Here is a 25141-nt window from a genome sequence, read left to right as displayed (position 1 = left end):
ATGCCATTTATAGTAACAAAAATACAAAATTTATCTACAACACTAGATTAAAGCTAGCCATTTATAGTAACACATAATTAAACCATCATCTACATTTTGAGCTTTATATATACCTAGAACAACAAATATATATTTTAGATCATCATGAAAAAAATCTATGTCTAGATGTAGTCCAAAAAAATGGAGCTACCATGCATGCATGCATGAATAAACCATACAAATACAATTAATTCGAAAATAATTAATGATTACCGTTATATTATATATATACATGAATACCTAAAAATAAGAGCAACCATTAATTCAAAACTTGTCGTTAAATACTATAGTTATTGATAATTTTATATTTATATACCAAAAATCTAGAATTTATCTACAACACTATATTAAAGCTTGTCATTTATAGTATCACATAATTAAACCTTTATCTATACTTTGAGCTTCATATATACCTAAAACAATTAATATATTCTAGATCATCATCAAAAAAAATCTAAGTCTCGATGTAGATATAATTGATCTCTCAAGACTAAATACAAATCTACATCATCTAATGAACATAACAAAACTATGTCTTTATGGAAAAAATCTAGATCTAGATCTAGCTAGCTCTCCAAATCAAAATTTAGACCATCTAAACTAAAATAGAACATAATACTTACCTTGGAGAAACAAATGCCAATGAATATTCATGCTTTCACAGAAATCTAACAAAAATTTTGGTCAAAATCGCCCTCTCCCTCCACTGCTCTGCTTACTATTCGGGCACCACTGCTCTGCTTCGATCTGGAGGTAGGGGATAATGTACTGTTCTTAGTACAGACGACTTCATGTTTGGAGCCATCTGTAATCAAGTGTACCACCTCCCCCGCCATTTTCTCAGACAGCTCGTATTTGGAGCCATCTGTATTAATTATACAGACGGTTCCTGTTTGGAGCTGTTTGTTATATTATTTTTATTACAGACGGCTCCAAATACGAGCCGTCTGTATTAATATTACGGACGGCTCCAATTTGGAATCATTTGTGATACTATTTTTTATTACAGATGGCTTATAATTAGAGTCATCTGTAATATTAATATAGACAATTCTCAACAAGAACCGTCTATACTAAAAGAGTCCCACCGCTCCCGGAGGGATCTCGTCACTATCACAGATGATTCTTCTTTAGAGCCATCTGTGATAATTTTTGCATAGATGGATCCACATAACCGTCTATACAGGAGCGTCCCATTAAATTATTTATGTAGTAGTGGCATGTCGTAAGTCACAAGTCTCACGATTTTTTGCGCGAAACACGCATACTTGCGGTTTGTAGGCGTCGAACCCGTGACCTCCTGTCTCGCGTGTAGCTTCATTACCATATCTCCTGTATATCATTGTTAATAGTAATATAATATTTTATCCTTTTGACCCTTGTTATCCAAAACTTTTGATAATTATTTGGGGATTTAATGTCTTCAAATGAAAAGGTTATAAACTACAAAGTTGTTGATACTGTCAAAAACTACAATTTTCATATAAAAAGTTTCTTCATCTTACTTCATATGAATATTTTATGAATTTTCAAATATATAATACAAATGAATATTTACAAAACCCGTCTGTGTTGATCATCTAGACACATACGGATATTTATAAAAAAACCATATATGTCTAGGAAAGCGAGAACACATAGTCGATTTTACTAAAAGGTTGTCTGTGTATAGACGCATATTAGACACAGAAGGTTTTTTATATGGAGCTGTCTATGTCATTCAACAACACGCAGACGATTTTTGAGGAAAACCATATATGTCTAGGAGCTGTCAATACACAAATGACCTTTTAGTAAAAATACCTATGTGTTCTCGTTCTCCTAGACGGCTGGGAATATCACAGACACTTTTTCCTATCAACCATCTATGTGTAATTTATCAATGATGACTTTTAAGTAACTGTATGTGACACTATGTCTGTTATTGTTGTTTCTGTAGTAGTGCTAGGTTCAGGGAACTGAGGTCAAGACGGTCAGGAGGTCAAACGGGATATTTGGGCTAGAAAGCGGTGCACGTGAAAATGATCATATCGTGAGACGTACACAGGAGATGTACGAGGTATGGTATAGCAGAAATAAATTGTACCAGGAGGCAGTACGAGATGTAGTGCGAAAGATTGCGTTATGTGATGGTGCGAAAGAATTGTTCCGGGCATCCATGCGTGTATTCTATGAACAGTGAGTTAGAAATTTTATGCATGGCACTGTGCACTTTGTATTATTCATGGCACACATTGGCTTGGATCCATGTGTGTGTGAACAAGAAGCTAGCATGCATGCTTTGGTGTGCTGGACGTGAGATGCATGCATGGCTAGCATTGTTGGCTTGTGAGTCTCGTGTGCGAGTTTTTTTTATATATTTTTTGAGTTAAAATTTAAATAAATAGATTTCCGACAAGGTATTTGTAAAATTAGGTGCCTGCAGCCCTTTGACGGTTACGGGTCCTAACCGCCCTCTGAGAGGACGGTAAGCCTAACCGCCCCCTCAGAGGACGGGTACGGCCTTCCCGCCCGGCCCGGCGCCTTACCACCCCCTCAGGGGATGGGTAGAGGTCCTTACCGCCCTCTCGGGGGGTGGTAAGGGGTCCTCCCCACCCGTCGCGCCGCAGTGCCCGCCCGGCCCCCTCTGCTATATAAAGGCCAAAAATTGGCCAAAAAATCATAAAAATCCCAAAAAAAAAGAAAAGTTGAGAAGAGAGAGGAGAAGAGAGGAGAGGAGGGGAGGAAGAGAGGTCAGCGAAGTCCTGCTGCATTTGGGCCGCAGATTTGAAGAAAAATTTCGGGTAAGTCTTTTTTTTTTCTTTTTATTGTTGTTAATTAGTGCAGTAGTATAATATGACATAGATTTTAGACATTTATGACCTAGGGTATAGAAAATTGTCAAATTTATTTAGAAAATGGTACGATAGTAGTTCAATATAGAATATTATTTTTAGTATATTATTTTTAGTATGTTATTTGTAGTATATTATTTTTAGTATATTATTTGTACCTGTGGACGTAGAAGGTAACAGTAGATGATAATTTGCGAACCTAGGGTAGCATTTAAAAATTATTTTATCCGATAATCAGAAATATAGTTTGTTGTCTTAACATGGGTTATGTTTGCGGGTGGTTCCAAGGATGACAGATAAATTAATTTTTCAGATATATTATGGTGAGGGTGAAATTAGGTACGGTCCCAACGGTGTAGATCTGTCTGGATTTCGTCATGTCATGAAGGGGCTTAGTAAAGCTAATGAGAGGACTATTGTGGGTGTGTGCAAATGGCTCATGCGGTTTTTCCAACTGGATCCGCAGCAATATGAGCTGAAGTTGAAAGCTGTCCTGAGCCGTGCTAGTCATAGATACTTTGGTGAGCTTGTTCCCATCGAAGCCACATCAACTTGGAGGCAGTATGTAGATATATGCTGTGAACGTGGCATGCCGCTTGTTTTGTTAGCTGAGGCGTACTTGAAAGATCAAAATGAGGTGAACTCTGCAGAAGCAGTAGCAGGACCAAGTGAGGCAATGGAAGATGAGTCAGAGGCGGCTAATGTAGGGTCCAGGGAGGAAGTTAGTGATGTTCCAGAGCTACAACCGATGGATGTAGCTGATGAAGAGGAGCACATCCCTAGCATCATTGAAGATATGGATTTGAAGGATGAAGAGTTGGAGGAAGGCCTTGCCGATGGGGATTCTTCTGATGAGGAGGGTAATGCTCCAGTTCCTGCAGAGTGGCGGGATCATGAATTTTCGAAGTTGGTGGTTAGCGAGGCTGACCAGACACCATGGCAGTACCATGAGAATGAGGTGTCACAGGGTGCTATATACCCTACAAAAGAGGCAGTTATTGATGCAGTGAAATTCTGGTCGTTGTCTCTTCGTAGGCAATTCAAGGTTGTTAAATCAAGTAAAAGAGAGTACGATGTGAAGTGCTTGGTGCCTCAGTGCCCTTGGCGGGTGCACGCATTCGGAGGAAAATGGGTAGACTACTGGCAATGCTCAATAGTTAAAGAACATAATTGTCACATTGAGGAAATAGAGTTCGCCCACCGGAACCTATCTTCTGCTTTCATTGCAAATGTTATGTACGGAGAGATTGTGGACAACCTAAGGTATGAGCCACGATCAGTAATCCGTGCTATTGAGCAAAGGTTCCAGTACACAATAAACTATGCGAAGGTATGGAGGGCGAAACAAAAGGCTATTGAGATGAGGTTCAGTACATATGAAGATTCATATCACAATCTACCTCGTCAATTAGCCACAATTTGTGCAAAAATCCTGGCAGCTACTATGATATCAAGCATTACCCTTCTACTGATGTGGAGTACAGCGGAAAAAGAGTGTTGCAGTGTGCTTTCTTTACATTCGCTGCAACTATCAAAGCATTTAGATATTGCCGACCCATCATATGCCTAGATGGAACATTCCTGACCGGGAAGTACAAAGGGCAGATTTTGTCTGCAATAGGGGTTGACGGTAACAACCAAGTTCTACCACAAGGGTTTGCTTTCGTGGAGAGTGAGAACGGGGACAGCTGGTATTGGTTCCTAGAGCGGGTTAAACATGCAATTGTTCTTGACCGACCAGATGTGTGCCTCATTCATGATAAACATGCAGGATTGTTGCAGGCTTTGCTGGATATGCCACATGGTAGCGTGCGACGGGGTGTAGCAGTACAGTGGCCCGATCTCAAAAGCAGGTGGTGCCTGCGCCATATGGGTGCGAACTTCTACAGACAGTTTAAAAACAAAGAGTTAATGAAGCTCTTCAAGAAGTTGTGCAATCATAACCAGCAACGTAAGTTCAGTGCATTATGGGTAAGACTTGATGAACTGACTCTAAAATAAACTGCGGAGGCTGCACCTAACGGTGATGAACCAATAGCTCTCGGTCCTCTCCCAACCAATACTCTGCAGATTGTAAGGAGATCGGGCTCATCTATTAGGAGCTTCTCACAGTGGATACGCAATGAGCCGAATAAAAAATGGGCTCTGTTGTACGACAATGGTGGTGCAAGGTATGGAGTAATGACTACAAACCTTACAGAGGTTTATAACTGGGTTATGCGAGGAATGAGGTCTCTACCACTAGTTGGAATTGTATAAGGCATTTTGCATGGGAGCTGTAAGTACTTTATTGATCGGTATGCAGCTGCTAAGGTTGTAATGGAGGACAATCGTATGCTTTACGGGCGGATGCTATGTGAGTATATGGAGAAGGCTAATAAGGAGGCCCACATGCATCGCGCAAATCAAGAGGGCACTGCAGAGCACAGGTTCAGTGTCCTGTGTCGGGATAAGTGTCGGAGGGGGGTCAGACGTGAGCGGCATGTTCAAGAGTGTGTGCTAAGGAGTGGGACATGCATATGTAGTTGTCAGAAGCCACAATTACTCCACAAACCTTGTACACATATCATAGCTGTGTGCGCGGAGCACCATATACTTCCCAGGCAATATGTGTCACAGTATTTTATGAAAGATCAAATACTCAACACCTGGAACCAGGAGCTGTATGGTTACGGCATTGTTGACACTTTTACAAGTAACCCAGGGCCTGCAAGAATATATGTGCCTGATTTGGGAAAGATGAAGAACGCACCGGGCCGAAGACAAACTCATCGGATTCGCAACGATATGGATGAATCCGAGGCTGGCCCTAGGATTAAGCGATGCAGTCAGTGCAATGAAGTAGGTCACACTTATAAATATTGTCCCAAAAATGCAGGCGGTGATGCACCTGTTGTCTAGGTGAGTTTTATGTGTGTTGTGCTAGTTTTGTACCATTTTAATATTCGTTAATTTCGCATATAGTTAATTTGCATTCAAAGTATATTGTTACTGTATTTATTTATCAATGTATTAATGTACATGTCTTTTAAATGCAGAGATGGCTCACCCTGCGACCCCCGAGCTTTTGGACCCTGCCGTGGACAAGAAGCATCGCAGCTTCTTATCCGCCGAGCACCAGACGGAGCTAGGAGTGTTTCGCCCATGAGGCCCTGGAGAGCTGCTGATGATAGACAAGCGATGGAAGCACAGGTACTTAAAAAATTTGATACGAAATTGCCATATCACTACTGTTGTTCCATATTATTGATATACTGCAACACTTATAGGTTGGCAGCGGTCGGACTCCTACCGCTTTGCCGGTTGGTCGAGGCCCGATCGACGGAGAACCCCGAGGTTGCGGCCCGTCATTTCTACTTCGATCGGTCGCTGATAGCAGCACTGGTCGACCGTTGGAAGCCGAAGACACATACGTTCCACCTCCCGTGCGGAGAGATGACCCCGACCCTGCAGGGCGTCTCCTACCTCTTGGGCCTTCCTTGCGCGGGAGCTGCGGTTGGGGTCATCGATATGCAGGCTGACTGGATGAACGACATGCATCAGCGATTTGGCCCGGTGGAGCGAAAGGCAGATGCACCCCCAACGTGCCTGAGTTCTTATCCGATGCACGAGGGCCAACGAAGAAGTGGATCCTACAGTTCCAGGTACGGTAACATACAACCTATCGAATACTAACAAAGTATGTCGTAATGATCCTTTCTGACACCAATCATATGTGCAGCCGGCGTACATACACCCACACGCCAACGCATACGTGGTCTCGAGACATTTGGAGGCCTTCCTGCTTTGGTTGTTTGGGTGGGTGATGTTCACTAGTGGCTAAGGCCACCTGGTTACCAGGATGCTTGTGCCGTACGCCCGGTCGATAGCGGACGTTGATGCTGAGAACGTACCGCAGTTCAGCTGGGCATTCGCTGTTCTTGCTGCAACGTATCGGGCGCTCTGCGACGCATGCACGAAGAAGAAGGCACTAGCCACTTTCGCCGGGTGTCCACTTCTTCTTCAGTTGTGGTCGTACCAGCATTTTGCCATAGGCAGGCCGGTGGTGGACCGCTCCCCGTACCCACAGGAATGGTACGACGAGCCAGACGAGGACACGCCTACAATGGCCTCGATGTGGTGTCGTCGTCGGGTACGTATTTTACATTAACAGTTTCCTTTGTATTCTGTATGTCTCTAAATATTTGTATTGATGTTTGTCACTCAGCCACACTGGGCGCACGAGCAGCCTCGCAGCGTGTACGAGCATTTTCGTACCCAGTTTGACAGGCTACGTCCTAACGATGTGGTATGGGAGCCATACAGCATTCCGTCCGTGCAGGCACGTGCAGGGTTGGGTTTGTCACCCTTGTGCACCCGCGACGAGGAGTACTGGCTCACGAAGGCGCCCCTTGTCTTCGACATCTACGTCGAAGAGTACTCACCGCACCACGTCATGCGGCAGTTTGGCCGTCACCGGGCATTCCCGCTCGTCCACATCCGTAGCGTCCCCGTGCAAGTCCACAGGTACATTTGCAAAATTACAGTTTTAGCAACCTTTGTTTCACTGTGACTTACATTTACCGTGATTTGAATGATGGTACACGCGGAAAGGCCAGCCAGCTGGCAACCTCTGGGCGGAGCTCTTGGCCCCTTACGTAGCAACATGGGCCCAAGCGCTACAGGACGTCGTGAGGGAGGCTCGTCCCCACAGCGAGCGGAACTTCAGGGAGTACCTACGGTGGTATGTACCACGTACGCGGACCTATGTCACCTACACCCCTGAGGATGTCCGGCCCCATATCGCGTCGACAACGGAGGCATACCCAGTGCATTGGGACGAGGACGCCGCATTAGCAGTAAGTAACTTTTTGAAGTCCGTACTCCATATTGAATGAACATAATCGTATACTTTAATTGTTCACTTTTGTTCATATCCGCAGACAGATTTCATTTATGACGTAAATAGGGATGCAGCTGCTGCATGGACCGCGTCTGGCAAGGGCACCACCTAGTTGCGTCGGATGTTGCGAGCTTCATTAAACGGGTTTTCGACAAGACGACGCACGCCTTGAAGCTCACCTCCTGCCGATCTACCATAGATGTAGCAGGGCCGCCTCCCAGGTCGAGTGGTGTACACGCCGAGTCATCTCGGCCGTTAGACGTGCACCGACATTCTTCAGTGTCGGCACCCACACGACCCCTTCTATCACGTCATGGAGGCTCGGAGCAACATGGTACGAATTATACTTTTGAATAATGTTGAACAATATCCTTTACTTATTATTATTAAACATTTAAACATTCATTAGGTCCACCTGCACAAGTCTCGACACAGCCTCGTAGATCGAGCCCTGTGCGTCCACCCTCAGGTACTCCGGGCACCCTTCATCCTAGTTTCTAATACTTTCAGCAAAATAAGTTAATATTGTGCTCAGGTTACTTCGGTGACGAGGCCGGTCTGTCTTCGGTGGCCCCACGCCCTACCGCGCCCGCAACGTACGAGCCATACTACGGCACGTCACGTGGCCTTCTTCTGCTGCACCGTCGTACCACGCAGGTACAATTATACATTTTTTACTACTACTTTCAATACCATATTGTTCGCATCTAACATTATTATTTGTTCATAGGCCCCTCCACTAGTACACATGGACGCTTGCAGAGCCTTCACAGTCCTCCTACCCTAGTCAGGAGAATGAGGCTGGCTCCGACACCGCATACGACATCGTCCGTGACTTCTTCAGGGGCACACCTGACTACGATGTCCTTCAGTGGTCCCAGGTTTCCAGTGCTCCCCTTCGGACACAGCCCACGCAGGACGAGCCCTCGACACCGGTGGTCCCTACTAGGCCTACCAGACACGTCGGTCCACCTGACCCCCTCACCTACTCCAGGGGTCACGTGAGGGTTAACCAGCGGCATCGTGACCACGATGGGGCGCATGGGCGACGGCAACGAGGGAGGCAACGAGGGAGGCATGAGTATGACAAGCCTCGCCATGCAACAACTGGTTATCGACCAGTACGGTAACAGATATCCACCTCATCTCTTCCGATTTTGAACCCTCTTTTACTAACCGCTCATCTTGTTCCATTTGTTTAGTCCCCTCCACCGCTCTGTGATTTTATTCAGTGGCTCGACAATGAGCAAAATGACTCATAGAAGCAGTGGGTCGACATGAACATAAGGTGGAGAAGGGAAGCGTACGTACGTCGGGAGTACGAGCAACAACAATAGGAACTTCGCCTCAAGCGGGAGGAAGAAGAGCGCATGAGGAAGGCGGCGCACGACCGTACCGTGGCTCAGGCTCGAGAGGCTGAGAGGGAAAGGAAGCGGGAGAGAGCCCGCTGTGCTAAGGCGGCAGGTCCCGATGCCCTCCGAAAGGGAAAGTATCCTAGATGCACGCAGTAGAGACTACCTAATGTAACCCGACATACTTTTCCTCCCTAAGGCATGTTATGATTAGGATCGGCGCTCTAATAAGTAGGTCTTAGTACGAACCGTGCATGCCACCTTTGTTTCCTCATCGTGTCGTCGCGGTTACAGTGTATTGTAATGTTTTCACCCTATGTTTAATACTATGTTTGTCCTCGTTCGTACCCCATACCCACGTAAAATGCTGCGACTACTAATTATTGATTTTTTTTCTTCGGCTATTACATAACCTACTCCAAATTTAAATTCTTAATTTTCTTACACCCCTTCCTTTTTATTTCTTTAATTACACAAAAAATTACATTTAGAGGATAAAATGGAAAAAAATACATTTTTAGAGGAAAAAATGCCCCTAACCGAGGGCGGTTAGGACCCCTAATTGCCCTCTCAGAGGGCTACAGGTGGCTAGTTTTGCAAATACATCTGCCGGGAATCTATTTATTTAAATTTTAACTAAAAAAATATAAAAAAAAAACTCTCTCGTGTGCAGCTAGTGGGCTGCTGAGGCCAGTGGACCGCAGGACTAGCGGCACACAGGCCAGACGGCGCTCAGCCCAGGTGCCGTGTGACAGGCTGAGGTCCAGCCGACGGGCGCCAAGGGCAGAGGGCCCACGCGGCGTGCGGTGGAGATCGGCCCAGTAGGCTGTAGTTGAGCTGACGGCCTGTGGTGAGCTGTGTGAAGCGGGCCGAGGAGCTAACCCATGCGGGTTTTGGAGTTGGAGTCGATCCATCTGTTGATAAATATGAGAGAACAGAGAGAACCGATCTATTTTTAGACAAAATAGTTTGGAAAATTAGGGTTTCTCGGTGTTAACTGCTTTCATCTTTTAGCGGTGATTTTCGATGGATCGCGTGATGGTTGCAATTTGCATTTATTTGATCCTTTCAAAATCATTATCAAGCATCAAGTTAATACTCTAAGAATTTTGGTTGGTCAAATTTGAGTAATTATTGCATTATTTACGATAGATCTATTTTCATCACAGTCTGTCGTAGTCTACTTGCGAATTTCATATATTTAAAATCGAAGATCCAATTAACTTGATTCTTATGATAATAGTTTCATATAATTTTTTAGTTTCTACAGAAAATGGTTGGGATTTTTTAGGCATCACTTTTAGTCACATGATAGCTGTCTGTCTTGAACTGAATTTCACGAATAAATTGAATATTTATTTAGGATGATTTAAAAATTAAATTTAACTTCTGCAATCATTCACCCCCTCTGATTAGGTATTTTGCACGTATTCAATCCTACAGAATTATGCCAGAAGTATTCATTCTCAAACTTGTACAGTTGCTCCTCAAGTTCCTAAACCTGTATATTTGCTTAACAAGCACTTGAACTTGCTTAATTATGTCAACTGAGTTGAATCCATTAGTCGCAGAAAAATATGTAGTGACGGTCTATTCCAGTAAGCTTAGCTTAATTATGTCAACTACATCCATTAGTCACACAAAACATTTAGTAATGGATTGTGCTGAGAAACGTATAAATTTCATAGGCTTTGGAGGCGCGTTTGGTGATTATCCAAGTATGAACCATAAGTCTCAACATGCTTCTTTCACAAGCTACTCTATTGTAATCCCTCCCCTGCTACTGACTAGTTTCCAGATTTTCAAATCAAGCGACCGTTTCACCAAATTGCAATGTATGACAATTCCAATGTCGAACCACGTCTACTGAGAATCAGATTACAGGTGTGTTGGCTTTATGGCGTTGACATGCAATTACTGGTCAAGAGATATATTCGTATGACTGCTGTGATCCAGCCGAAAGCAGTATAGATGTGGAAATGTATAGTGTTTTTTTTTTTGGTAAGGTGATGACCAGATTATATTGTGTTCCCCAATAATGTTATGATAATGTGCTTTTAGTCGACAAATGTGCATCCAAGGGTGGTGTATTTTTAGCTTTGGTGGTGACATTCTTGGGCAATAATCATGATAAGACACACAGAAAAGATGGTTCATAATTTTGTCTAGTGTTTTTGTACTGTTGTGAACTGCAACATTAATAAGCATGATGCTGCTATATGTGCAGAGAATCGATTACCGGTTCATCTAATTCTTTGCTCCAAGTTAGGCATTGGCTACATTATTCAAAGTATGCAAGGTGTTGACTATTTTAGTTATATATAGTAGTAGACTAAAGCATTATTGACCTACTGACCTAGTCATTACTTAAGCACACTAGCATGGTATCTTCTATAGAAATCTAGGATGGACCCTTGCTGACACAGCAAGGGGAAGAGACTCCTTGCTGGATCTTAGGATAAGATTTCAATGGTGAAAATGGTGGGTCTGGGTGTGAAGCAAACTAGAGTATCATGATGTGAAAGCGAGCAATCTAGCGTGTAGATCGTTTGGGGCCATTTCGAGTTTGAGAATGTGATTTGGTTACCCTCTGTTAGCAGCGGTAATATCTAGCTCATGTTTCATGTTCCTAAGCAAGAAGTAATATGAAAGTAAACGTTGTATACAGGAAGGAAATTTGAGTCAAAGCTGAAAACCGTAGCTTATGCTAAATGGAGGAACATATGCATGCCAACTTATGCTCATCCTCTGTTTTCGCGAGGTCGCAGATTTAACCCAGACCTCTGTATCGCTAGAGAATGCACTCAAATCGGTGCGTTGTGGTGGTGTGTATCCACGCACTGGCGCACCAACCATTATAATGAAAAAACATGAAAGGGAAAGGATGGAATAGGGTTTAGGAATTGTATGCGCTGATAATTACTACGCTGCTCACGACCAAGGAAAAACTTATCGATAACAAAAAAATATCGAAGGTTAGTGATAGACAAGATTATCGGATTTGAATTTATTGGAATTTCATCGGTGATAGACAAATTTTTCGGACAAAATTTAAAAAAAATGGCTCAATTTCTCTAGAAAAATCATATAGATTGTATCCAAATCATTTGACATAAAAAATAACGCTTAATAATATATAAATGAGATAATATCACACTTTCATAGCACACATTCAATATATTCCATTTGATAAGTGCACAAAACATCATATAAGCTCATGTCCTTTCACATGCATAGTCCATTGGATAGATTTAAACATAACAACTGACATAATCTCAAATACTACATGTTTGAAAGAAAATAGAAAACATTGGCATCAATTCATAGTCCCAAATATTACAAGTTTGAACCAAAATGCACAACATAAACATCAGTCCGTAGTCTCAAGTATTACAAGCATATAAACCAAAATAGGGCCACATAGGCTCAATATCTGATCACTAAATCAGCCCATACTCCATAGTCCCACATATTACAAGCACTTGAACCAAAAGGACAAAACAGGTGACATGCTCAGATCTGATCACCGTCCAGAGTCCTTGGAGACTTGGATCACTACAAATATTGACATATACTCAAAATTTGGTCACAATATATAAATGTGTAAGCTCAATGACAACTGCATACTATTTTGCTTTGTTAAAAAAACACACAACTTAATTAAACTATCAATATAATAGACTTCCAAAGAAAATGTCTAACAGTTAAAATCCTTGCTGAGCAAGGATGACAATTTGATACTAGTTGCTTGCTTCATCTCTAGCCAGGGTCCAGCTGTTTTGCACCGATTATCAAGCTGCAGCTTAGCTCTTATCCATGTTGCAGATAGTGACATACCATATGAGCATATTAAGGCCCTATTTACTTCCAGAAGATACTACGTACAAACCCTACCCTTTTCTCTTAAAATAATACCATTATGCTACTTATTAGTTATTTTACAGTATGTATTTTTTTCCCCTGTTAGCTAGAGACTACTGGTTGACTCCTGACCATAGTCCTATCTATATGCATGCAGGGACTGAACAGCACAGCACGATAATAACAGAGCCATAACGAACAGCTCGATGACTTTTTTTTCTTTTCCGGATGCCGCAGCTATGATCAGTAATATTCAATCTGTGCTGCTGCTGCAAACAGATTTCATCCGTAAATTTTTTGCACATATACAAGAAGCCAGGAATCAGAGAAGGGAGAGTCATATAAATTCATGGTGTCTGCATACATGAGGGATAAAGCCTGAAAGGTTTTTTCACCACGGTTTCATTGTTCTACAATTTACATTTTAAAAGGTAGGGAGATAAATCCCCAGCTAATATACGCTAGCTGATAGTAAGAATAAGGATGTGCAAGTATTAAAAGTTGCAATATAATAATAATCCTAGTTCTTTGATTTTGTTCAAGTTAGTTAATCACAAGTACAGATTTGATTAGAAAAAGGTTTGACAAGAATAGGATAAATACTGTGGATAACCTTTTTTAAGATAGAGGGCAAGAGGTTCGTCAAACCTTTTTAAGATAGAGGCCCTTGATAGAGAGTTTCTTTTGCCTTGTTGATTTTGGACGGATAGGGGTTGGTTGCTCATGTCTAGCACCTACAAATTCAAATGTAAGTCTCATAGGTACCCATTTAAATTTAAATGCTACATATGCAATTGAGTTATCATTTGTACCACAACCTGCAGCATCATTTGTACCGTAACCTGCATCATCATCTGTACCGCAACCTGCATCATCATCTGAACTGTTATCCCCTGATTCAGCATAAGTTGGGCTACCTTATGAAGAATCCGACTCAAAATCGTCCGCAATGCCTTCTTCATCTTCCTCCAATCCCACCTTCCCTTTCTTCTTACCGCCCTTTCTACCAAACTCAAGCTTCCTCTTAAATATGGTCACTTCTTCTTCATCCATTCCTAACTCATCTATGAGAAATCTACTTGGGCTTGGGGATTCAGGCTCATTGTCAACATATTCATCAAGAATAGGCGCAGACTCACTCCTAGAGTTGCACAACCAATCCATGATTGGGTTGCCTTCATCATACATAGCAACATCCATCATGATGCTACAAGGATCGGACTCCCTTTCTTTAGAGCCTTGCATTTCTTGAAGGCTTTGCATGTCAGTTACGAAATATTGGATGCACAACTTCAAATTGTAGTGGACATAAACCAACTTGTGGAGCTTCTCATAACCCAACCGATTTCTCAACTTTGTATGAACCATAGCAAATGTGCTCCAGTTTCGCTCACACCCACTGGAGGACATGCATTGTGAAACAATACGCCGTGCAATCTTTTGTAGTTCTTTATGCTCTCCTCCGTATGAAGCCCACCAATCAGCTACAATAAATGACAGAACAAGTATCACAACAAGAGAAGTAATAAAAAAACTTGCAATGACACCATTAAAAAGTTACAATCAAAACAAAACCTGCACTCATACGGCCACTAAGTGCCGATCGTCGAGCCTCCTCTCCTCCAAATAACCCTCTCTTTGCACCGAAGAAAGCAAATTGTTCAATTGCATCAGATGCCTTCGAAGATGAGCTTGCAATCTTCTTGAGGGCTAATGTTACAGTGTGTCTGGAAGATGATTTTTTCACAAGCTTCGACCTATATAGTGCTTCGGGATCAAGTGCAGCAGCTAGAAAAGGAAACAAGTTCAACACTCAGCTAGGAAATGATACAAGTTGAGCAATATTTTCATTTCAGCACTTACCTGCAACCATGAGAGTTTCATTGGGAAGATATCGAAGTCTTTTGTTGGTTACTTCCATTATCCTATCACGAAAATCTTCCTTATTACTTAATGTAGCACGTATGTCATCTACGGCTTTCAACATCTTTGGAAGGAATCTAGATATAGATGCACTTTTCTGCTGATCAGCAAAGCGAAGTACAGAGTAGATTGGTGTGACAGCTTTCAACACCAATTCCATGCCACTCCACCATCTTCTATTTGTCAAACAATCATATGTGAATTCATGGTCCTCTTCATCCCTCCACGCACTATTAGTCCACTCATCAGACACCATCCATGCCTTAAACTTATCCTGTCTGTCCCAAAAACATTCAAGGAAGATGAAAACTGTGCCAAACCTGGTGGCATTCCACCGAATCAACTCTCCACCAATCTGCTCCCTCATCATAGCATGCAGCCTGAAAATGAAAAACCAAAGTAAACACACAAATACAATTGTATTCAACATCAGTTTCTCAAGTATACAAGTATTTACCTGTTATGGTTATAAAAGAATCTACAAATTTGCTTTGCACTGTCCATGACTCCCGTGACCTCTGGAAAACGTCCTATGTCCTTCAACATCAAATTGATAGTATGAGCTGCACATGGCTGCCAAGTAATATGTGGATACTGAGCAATGAGCTACCAACATGCTTTCTTGTAGTTAGAGCCATTATCTGTGACAATCTGAACGACAACCTTAGCCCCAATCTCCTCAACAACCACCTCTCTAAGGCAATCATAAATAAAATCTGCATTTTGGATAGAACCAATTGCATTTATAGACTTGTGGAAGAACATGCGTCCATTGCAAAAGATCATAAAATTAATAATGCACATCATGGTAGGACCTGTACAATCATGCAAAAAAACAAAAGTAAGTGCAAAAGGACAATTGTATTCAATCTTATTTCCTCAATTATACAAGTATATACTTGTCCATGAATCACACATGATGGTAACTCCATAGTCACCCCATTCATCCTTGAATTCAGCCATGTGAGCCTCCATGTCTTCATAGTTCATATCAAGCAATGGGCCATCTATTTCTCTTCCAATAGGAATGTGCACTCCTTCTCCAAGCTGTTGGGCTAATTTAATGGCTGATCGAAAGTACGGACAGTCTGCTTTTCTTCCTGGAATATCATTGGCATGAAACCACTTGGCCAAAGCTTTCCCAAGCTTCTCTTTGCCATCCCCCATGAGCATAATGTCCACCTGAGGCTGCGCTTGTGCCCTGTTGCGTGCCAAATCTATGTCAAAGGGATCTTGTGAAACACTTTGGCTTTGGTAGAACCTGTACAATCATGCACCAAAAAACAAAAGTAAGTGCACAAGTATAATTGCATTCAACATCAGTTTCTCAATTATACAATTCTTACCTGTCAAGTGTACTTTGTTGATTAGCTGAACAACTTGTAGACCCACTACCGCCAGTCCTACCAAAAGGCGAAGTGTTGGCATGTTCCCTCAATGACTCTCTCATCGCCATCTCAATCTGTCCTGCTTCATCAGGAGGAATTCTTGCCCTGCCAAAAGTCCCAAAATCTCTGTTTGCTTTCATAACCTCCTTTTCAACATAGAGACGAAGGTTCTTATTTCGCTTCCTCCTTACTCTCCAGATTGCCACTTCATCCGTCATTAATGCCTTAACATTAAGTGGCACATTTTTGCAGGCTACCACATTACCAGGCAATCCACCCAAATGCTCCCTTAGACGGTTCACACCTCCACCCTTAATGCGAGCAGGGCAATAATTGTAGCTAAAGCCGTTCCCAAGAGGCTCACCATGGCTCCAAGGGTTCTCAATTATTCTTGTTAATTTCACCCGTCTCCCTGCAGTACCATACAAAAATATGAACAATTGTGCAGATAACATGGCCGCTACCAAATATGATGATGGGCACATGAAACAGAACTGGTGTGAAATAAAAAATGGATACATAGTTACCAAACAAATGTGAAACTAGGGGATGATGATTATGTGGACACATCATTTTTTTGCTCAGACCAGCATCGCCTTACATGAAAATAAAGTACTGTTAGCTTAGCATCTGTCAAATTACATAAACAACATTTTGATCATCTGCAAGTGAATTTGCTCAGACAAATGGCTTGATAGACATGATCTTTTTCTCTTTGATCCTTGGAAGTACGCTATCGATATAAAACTATGCAGAAGCATACTTTGGGATGTTTTTCACAGTACGCCTATTATAGACACATGATTCAATACATATTATGAAAACGATGAATATTCAATCAAACAGAGAGAAGTTTCCAGTCATATAGTCAGTTGAACAGGACCAGCAACATTTTTATCTTCATTTTCACTTCACAAGAAGTGAGTCCACATATAATTGTCTTAATATAAATATTGGACAAGCTGTATAAAACAAATTGTTTGATTGGTCATGTACACTTCATCCTATCTAGTTAGACCTGAAAGCATAATTTGTATGGTGGCCAGATTTAAAACTGAACTGCATACATGACATTATCTAACCAAACAGTTAATTCAAGCATGTCGTATCTCGTATTCTCGCCCAGATTTTGTTGGAGAAAATAATACTTGAACCCCCAAAAATACCAGCGAAGAATGCATGAGCAATTGAGAATTATATTATAGCAACATTCTTTAAAATTTCTCACCCTATTGACATGGCAGCTGCAAATCCTACCACATGAAGAACATTCATATATATACCATGCTTATATATAGGCTTTAAAGTTACAACCATCAAATAGCTCTCAGGTAAATTGTCAGTTATTCATGCAAATAACAGGTTACTACCTCCTTGAGTGACCACCTCAACAGCACCATCTGTCGCCGTGCTCCTACCAGCGGCGCCACTGGTGGACGATGCGCCGGCGACGCCCGTGCCTTTGTCACGGCGATCCGCCCCTCCCATTCCTTCTATCACCATCACAGCAGACCACGCCGACTGGGGAGTGGAGTAGACAGAGCACAGCAGAGGGCAGAAGCGCAGAGCACAGTGCACGACCGAGCAGAGGCATAGCACGGTGCACAGCACGAGCACAGTAGAGCATGGTCCAGCCGTTGATCCCACGCCACCTCATGCTGCCGGGCCGCACCGCCTCTTGCTTGCCGCCCCACCCCGCTCTTGCTCGCCGCGCCGCCCCGCCCCGCTCTTGCTCGCCGCGCCGCCCCGCCCCGCTCTTGCTCGCCGAGCCGCGCCTCCTCTTGCTCGCCGCCCCGCTCTTGCACGCCGAGCCGCACCGCCACTTGCTCTCCGCCCCGCTCTTGCTCGCCGCGTCGCGCCACCTCTAGCTCGCCGCGCCGCACCGACTCTTGCTCACTGAATCACGCCGCAATAGCAGCTCCGCTTGGCCGCGCACGGCGCGCGCCTATCGGTGACATGGGAACCAGGGGTCCTCGAGTCCCGAGGCCGAAACAGTAGAGTGCCACGTGGCGCCCTCCCTCAGGGGTTATCTCCTCGAGGTTTGAGAAGACCAAGTTCTGGGAGAGGGTGCTCGGGACCATGAACAGTGGTACCCGAGTGCCCAAGTTCCCCGATGGTCCGAGAAGACCAAGTTCCGGGAGAGGGTGCTCGGAGCCATGAACAGTGGTCCCCGAGTGCCCGAGTTCCCCGATGACCCAAGAAGACAAAGTTCCGGGAAGAGGGTGCTCGGGGCCATAAACAGTGGTCCCTGAGCATCCGAGTTCCCCGATGACAAGAGAAGTCAGTTTCGGGAGAGAGTCCTCGGGACCGTGAACAGTGGCCTCTGAGCACCCAAGTTCCCCGAGGACCCGAGCAGTCAAGTTCCGAGAGAGAGTGCTCAGGGCCATGAACAGTGGTCCCCGAGCACCCGGTTCCCCGAGGACCAAGAGAGGGCATATTCGGGAGAGAGTACTCGGGGCTGTGAACAGTAATCCTCGAGCACTCACAGTTCCCTGAGGGCCTGAGAAGTCCTTCGCCGGTGGTCCCCACAGAGGCTCAGCAGTGAGGTGTCAACTGGTGAGAGGCCCGATGCTGTATTTAAGAGGGCGCGTGGCCTGTCACTTCCAACCACTCCCCCCACGCTTACTGTCAGTTCTTGCCACGGCCTGGCATGGAGGCGTGGGGACATTTAATGCGTGGGTCCCATCACGCGTCATCCGGCGTGCCTCGGGATAACATTGCAGGACTCGAGGCACACCGCCTGTCGCCCTGCTGTGTCAGGTCTGCTCTGACTGGGTGGGCACGCGGGGCTGCTCGGTGGCTGCCTGGTGGGCCCTCCCCGCAACACTCGCCGAAAAGCAGAATGATGACAAACAAGATCGGACGGGGGCGAGTTTTCAACCCTCCCCGTCACCTCGCGCAGCAACCCATGATGATTGCTTTCCATTTATGATGCCTTGGAAGTTGCGCCATCCTTTTTGGGCACGCTACTGCCCCGACGGGTATATAAGGATGGGCGGGCTCCCCGGAGAAAGAGAGAGCTTTTGAAGAGCCTGAATCGGATACAAGATAGAGGAACACGCAAGACGGAGACCGAGACATAGATCGACCGAAGAACAAGGAGCACGAAGCTCTAGACTTAAACAAATATTCTTGTAATACAGCAGATCCTCAGAGAGACATTCTCAGAGCATTTATAGCATACACACAGGAGTAGGGTGTTACGCTTAGTGCGGTCCGAACCTGTCTAAAAATCCCCTGAGCATTTACTCCCTCCTGCATCCGATCATTTCACTCCACCTGCATCTCATTTACTCCCATTTATTTCACCTACGAAGCGGGTTCAGAATCATCCCCCCGGCCGAATCTCAAAGGGGTCCTTCCGGATCCCCGCTTGAGGAGTTCACCCTCCGACAGCGCCACAGCAGCAGCCTGCACTCCCGCAGGCCCGCACAGCCGATCCCGCCGCTGGATGCCCAAGCTTCACTCGAGCCGCACGGGCGCAGCAGCGATGGCGGCGGCTGGGAAAGGGGAGATGGGGATGGGGATTGGGACAGCCGGGAGAGGTAGGGTTGGAGGTGGTTTGCTATGTGGGCCGAGCCACTGAATTGGGTAGGTCCGTGGGTGTTGTGCAGCGGACAGGTGCGGGCACCAATTCAAAAAACACCAAAAATTTTGGCCGGTAACAAATTTAATCGGGACCCACCGATAAATAGGAAAATCGGGGTGTCTCTATCGACGATAATTTTTTCCCTGCTCACGACAATATATCTGAACTTAGTATTCTGTTTCGTTTCTGCTTTTTACATTTAAAAACAGGGGAAGATCAACAGATTGTGCATTGCATCCTGTGATTTCCGTACCTCTATACCTTGACCGATCATCGATCAATCTTTCGATTCTGAATTCTGATGTTCCTATGAACAATCGGTTACGCAATTGAACCAGAATACAACTATGACGGCCACAAACGTCAGCGTGTATGCTGTGCCTTCACCGGCGTTGCTGGGATGCCGGCACGCACTTCTACGGCTAACGCTCTCCACCGCACTAGGAGCCTCGCTGGTGCCGTTGCCAATGCTCGCATCCATCCTCCAGTCGTCAGCCTTTTCCTGATCTGTACTCTTCTTCCCCGGCGGCGTGGCGTTGGCCTGAGGAGGCGATGGAAGCACTGCACCAGCAGCAGCACCCTCCGCGCTCGAAACTGCAGATGCAGCCGCAGGTGGTGCATTAGTCTGCTGCTGCAGTGTCGCTGAAACGAATTTTCACGAAGTACTAGTATTAGGACATAGGACTTGGGAGAGTCATCACTGCAGGACTGGATGCGACAAGGATAGATCTTCTTGTCACATACCTTGGCAAGCTGCAAGAGAAGGAGCGTAGAGGAAGCACCCGGGCAGCGTCAGCATGAGCGGGAGCGTGAGGAGGTTGGTCACGAGGGAGGCGAACACACCATTGGACAGCAGCAGCGAGCACACGCAGCGGTGGCCGGCGTCGATGGCGCGGTTCAGCAACGTGCAGCAGGCGTTGCTGATGTTCCCTCCCGCCCCAGAAGTAGCGGCGCCGCTCGCCATGCAAGGGGCCAGGTTCACCTCCTGGAGGTTGCAGTTCGGCAAGACCACAATCTGAGCCCGTGCACTTGGTGACATCAGTAGCACCTCAAGAACCAGAAAGCGGAGGATAGCGGCTTTGCGTAACCTGGTAATCATACTTGCTAGCAACCGATAAAAGAAGCAACCTAGTCTCGTTGAGACTTACTGAGACTTGAGAGGCAATCTGTTCAGTCAAACGTAGAACCTGAGCTAGTATTTATAGAGTACCGATGTCTATTTAGTTTACTCGCATCTGGCTTCTGAGAGATATTATAACTGCATGTCATGGTAGGCCCTGTTGTCAGAATTGAAGTGAGTACGTGCCTTCGATGTGATCAGAGCAGAAAGATTAGTTTTGGTACGCCATGCAAGGAGCGCCAGCAGTAGGGTGTGCTCGGTCAAACATCTGCGTCGTTGGTGTGCATGCATGAGCAAGGCCACAAGCTGCGCATGAGTCAACCACAAACGTATCGTTAGGGAAAATGGTATATACACGTACTGGCAATATTCGACTAACTGTGTGAACGTGTTAAGATCATAGACCTGAATTGGGGGCTCGACAAGTCTCAATAAGGATAACAACAAAAAGATCGTAATTTCTGTTAGCAAACCCATTGTTCTGAGCCTCACCTATAAATGGGGCTCCGTACTAAATAGATCGAGATGATGATCCCAAAAAAAAAAAGGTCTCGCATATCTGTGCCTCATCGTTCTACCAGTGGTCGTTGCACCTATATGAATCGACAATTGCGTCGTCACTGCAACGACTTCCAAATCGTACCATATGATCGTCGTCGTCGTTGTCGATTTCATCGGTAGTCCGCGAGGGACGAAAGCCGCTCAACGCCACGGCCCACGGGGAACGGATCTGCTCCACAATCTGTTAGGAATCATCGGTGCCTAAACACAAAGCTGTCTCCTCAATTCGATGTACGCCGACGTCGTTCGAGGCAAGCTCGGCGACCGGGGTAGTAGGCGTCCTGGCGCAATGCATCACGACGGTCATGGAGATTCTGGCACTGCTCTGTTTCATAGGGGACATCGTATGACGGGGAACCAAATGAACAATGGCAGCAGTGGCCAGGGCTTTGTGGCAGTGCCACCACACGGAGGAGGCCAGGGCTAGGCCATGCTCCAGGTCCGGACAATGGCAGGGGCTTAATGCCACAAAGGCATAGATATAGGGCAGGGATCGGTGATGTTATAAGAGGTGTTAAATTAGGATACTTAAAACTATTTTGGTTTCAAATAATATAAGATAAATCTATATTAATATCTATCTAAATATGCTCTGATTTATCTAGTGTGTCTTTTCTATCGATTAAAGCGCTTGCAACCTATCTAAAAAGGTAAATTGTAAGTAAGTAAATACGGAAACGTAAATAAGGTAGAGAAAGCAAACTCGGCACAAGAATTTTTTCTCGTAGTATTGATGTCATGAATGCTACTTATAGTTCACGTTGGAGCTCCTAAAGGATATGCTCTCAGTTGACAACCGGTCACAGCCTTGAGCCACCGAGTTACAAAGACAAAGCCTCCATTCTGATGAGCCACCAAGCCACCAAGGTAAGGTCTCATCACTAGCCTCTTTTTCGGTTCCTCGCCGCTGTGATCACTTTGGAGCTTGAGCCACAAAGGCAAGGGTTTTTGCATTCCTGCACAATCACCTTGCCGCCACTCCACACCAAGTCAGAGAGTCAACAAGTTTGCCAGCGAGTCATCAAGATTCTAAGGTGCCCGCGTACCAAGAGGTATATTGTTGGATCACTCATTGGTCTACTCTCTAGGCAGCAATCACCTAGCAACTCACTTTCTAGGTCTATAAGCACTAATTACTCACTAATCTTGTGCTTAATCACCTTGGATGATCACTTTAAGCACTTTGGTAGTTTGGATGTCTTATCGGGTATATATGAACTTCTCTGAACTCCAGCACACTCAAATGACTGAGTGGAGGGGTATTTATAGCCTCAAACTCGCGCACTAGCTGTTAACCCAACGGCTCTAAAAAGTTGTTAACACCGGATGATTCGGTGAGAACAGTAGTACTAACACTGGATCATCTGGTGAGTACACTCTCACAAACTAACCATTGGAACCCCACTCAAGCCTCTGTGAACATTGTATTATCCTATAATGACTCACTGGACACCGGACAAATGCACTGGATTATCCTATGTGTATATATTCATTTTGGTGCTCTTTGAAAATAATAGTCTGGTGTGCTCATTTTGTGAACACCGGATCATCCGGTGAGTATAACAGAAAAAACTAGCCGTTGGAACCTACTCAGACTCATCTGTGAATACCGGATTATCCTATGATAATTTACTGAACACCGGACAAATGCACTGAATTATTCTATGTGCATATCTTTATTTTGGAGCTCTCTGAAAATAATAGTCTGGTGTATTCATTTTGTGAACACCAGATCATCCGGTGAGGCAAAAGACTTCGCTTTAAAATTTCTGTAAACACCGGAGTGTTTTTTATTGTTCTCACCGGATTATCCTATGTAGCACCGGACTAATTTTTATGTGAGCACCGTACTATCCGGTTAGGCAAATTTTAGCAGAACATCGTTATGTATTTTGGGTATAAATTTTCGTTTCGAGCTTCGATTTTTATGATCTTGAGCTCTATGGAAAGCTTATGAAGAGCTCTACAAGATTATACAGAAATCAATCCCATTTGATCACATCAAAATTTATGTAACAAGTCTAATTCATTCCTCTCTTTGTTTCGGCTTCGGTGACTTCTCTTTTGTTGCATCCATAAACCTACTAAAGCATATACTTGACAAACATGTTAGTCTCATTGACTATATTATCATTAATCATCAAAATCACAATCATGTCCTAGTAGGACCATTTTTGCTACAGTATAGCAACTACCAAGGAGAATATGCCGGGTGTCATGGTGCAGTCGGTGGTGGCTAAAATGGTGGAGGCTTCAACCATGGGTATGGCGGTCGTGCTCGGGATTGACGACATCAATATCGTTTATAGGAACAAGATTGGCGACTAGAGGAGAGTAAATAGGCGTTTCAATAAATTTCTTGCAAAATCGATAGCCTTCTCCTATTTGGATCACTTAATACACGTTAAAACTCAAGCGAAAGCAAAAATAGAGAGAAGTTTTAACAAGAGAAAATCGAGGCAACATGACTCCACGGATGGTATATTAATCATAGGTTCCATTTAAGATCAATCTATGTGTCTTATCACTTAAAAGATCATAACTTGCAAAGAAACAATAAAAGATGAACACCGAACACCGAAACTCTCTAAGTTGATTGTCTAAAGAAAAGATAATTCAAGGCTCCATCACATAGGTGTGTGTATACGAATTTTATGCCACTAGCAACAAGAATAATGACCTCACAAGGTGCTTAAATTTCATCTAAAAAAACAAAAATCAAAACCAGAAATCGAAAAACTTGAAAACTTACAAGAGAACCAATAGAGAGAAACTAGAAGGTGAATACAAATATATGCAAAAAATATAAACTTTATAACTCAAAGAGATCAACCCTATTTTAGGAAAATTACAAATATTTATCTCTAAAAAACTCTCACATATTACATAGACTAATTACTCATCCTTCTCTCCTCTAAAATTCTAGCTCTAAGCTCTCAAATGGGTGGCACAAGAGGGCTCAAGTGGCTGGTTCAAACTCTCTTATAGCCCTACCCCTCTATTTATAGGCCTAGAAAACTTGACCCCTAAGTTTCCTACCTTTTTCCCAAAATACTCCTCTCTTGTAGTACACTTCTACATACCTCCAAAGATATTTTGGTCCATTTTCTTCTCCATTCATCGAACGGCCACGGCGTCTCCATGACTTAGCTTCGCCTTGACGCAAGCTTCGCGATGGTGCCACATACTCCTCCAGTCCTCCCACAGTTTTAAGGTCAAACCACGAAACCGCTTGCATGCTTCTCAAATCGTGACTCACCGCCTTGCTTACACCTTAAGCAAGCGTTTCAATATCGACATGTGTACTCTATCATGCAATTCTGACAGCCGGCAAGTCTCTTCCACTCCTGATCCCTCGGGACCACCTTGTCACTTGCACCAGTATCCCTTTCGCTTGACTTTGTCAGGATGCCGTCTCCATCTGCTTTCCATACTTTGCTTGATATTTGCGTGTTTAGCTAGAATTACTCTTGACTCCGTCCAGCCTCCTTGATCGTCCGGCACCAAGTACTCCACTTGGCCTTGATCATCCCGTTATTGACCGCCAAGTTACTTATCACCTGCACACCATAAGACAAGCAAACGCATATCT

General features: G+C 44.2%; 2 protein-coding genes and 1 pseudogene across 2 annotated transcripts; all 3 read right to left on the bottom strand.

The window, feature by feature from the left end:
• Positions 1-13152: 13152 nt before the first annotated feature.
• Positions 13153-15395, bottom strand: LOC133930134 (uncharacterized; annotated as a pseudogene).
• LOC133930133 (uncharacterized) lies at positions 15376-17782 on the bottom strand. Its single transcript, XM_062376827.1, has 4 exons — positions 17650-17782; positions 16238-16691; positions 15791-16152; positions 15376-15706 (listed from the first exon to the last, which is right to left on the bottom strand). The coding sequence occupies exons 1-4, from the start codon at positions 17780-17782 to the stop codon at positions 15498-15500; spliced, it is 1158 nt and encodes a 385-aa protein (XP_062232811.1). The 3' UTR covers positions 15376-15497.
• A 2363-nt stretch (positions 17783-20145) lies between these two features.
• LOC133930132 (uncharacterized) lies at positions 20146-20967 on the bottom strand. Its single transcript, XM_062376826.1, has 3 exons — positions 20613-20967; positions 20296-20510; positions 20146-20175 (listed from the first exon to the last, which is right to left on the bottom strand). Exons 1-3 carry the CDS (start codon positions 20965-20967, stop codon positions 20146-20148), a joined length of 600 nt encoding a protein of 199 aa, XP_062232810.1.
• Between the last annotated feature and the right edge of the window lie 4174 nt (positions 20968-25141).

This window comes from Phragmites australis, chromosome 10, assembly GCF_958298935.1.
Source record: "Phragmites australis chromosome 10, lpPhrAust1.1, whole genome shotgun sequence".
NCBI lineage: Eukaryota > Viridiplantae > Streptophyta > Magnoliopsida > Poales > Poaceae > Phragmites > Phragmites australis.
Note: the sequence above shows the minus strand (reverse complement) of the source record. Positions and strands in the feature narration are given on the sequence as shown.

Bases quoted from the DNA above. Each gene is read 5' to 3' on its own strand.
- LOC133930133 (XM_062376827.1), bottom strand. From the start codon at position 17,782: ATGGTGATAGAAGGAATGGGAGGGGCGGATCGCCGTGACAAAGGCACG. The intron at 16,153-16,237 runs GTAAGAATTGTA...ATGATTGTACAG, and splicing joins CAACAAAGTACACTTGACAG to GTTCTACCAAAGCCAAAGTG. The intron at 15,707-15,790 runs GTATATACTTGT...ATGATTGTACAG, and splicing joins CATGTGTGATTCATGGACAA to GTCCTACCATGATGTGCATT.
- LOC133930132 (XM_062376826.1), bottom strand. From the start codon at position 20,967: ATGATTACCAGGTTACGCAAAGCCGCTATCCTCCGCTTTCTGGTTCTT. The intron at 20,511-20,612 runs GTATGTGACAAG...AATTCGTTTCAG, and splicing joins TTCTCTTGCAGCTTGCCAAG to CGACACTGCAGCAGCAGACT. The intron at 20,176-20,295 runs GTTAGCCGTAGA...GATTGTTCATAG, and splicing joins CTCCTAGTGCGGTGGAGAGC to GAACATCAGAATTCAGAATC.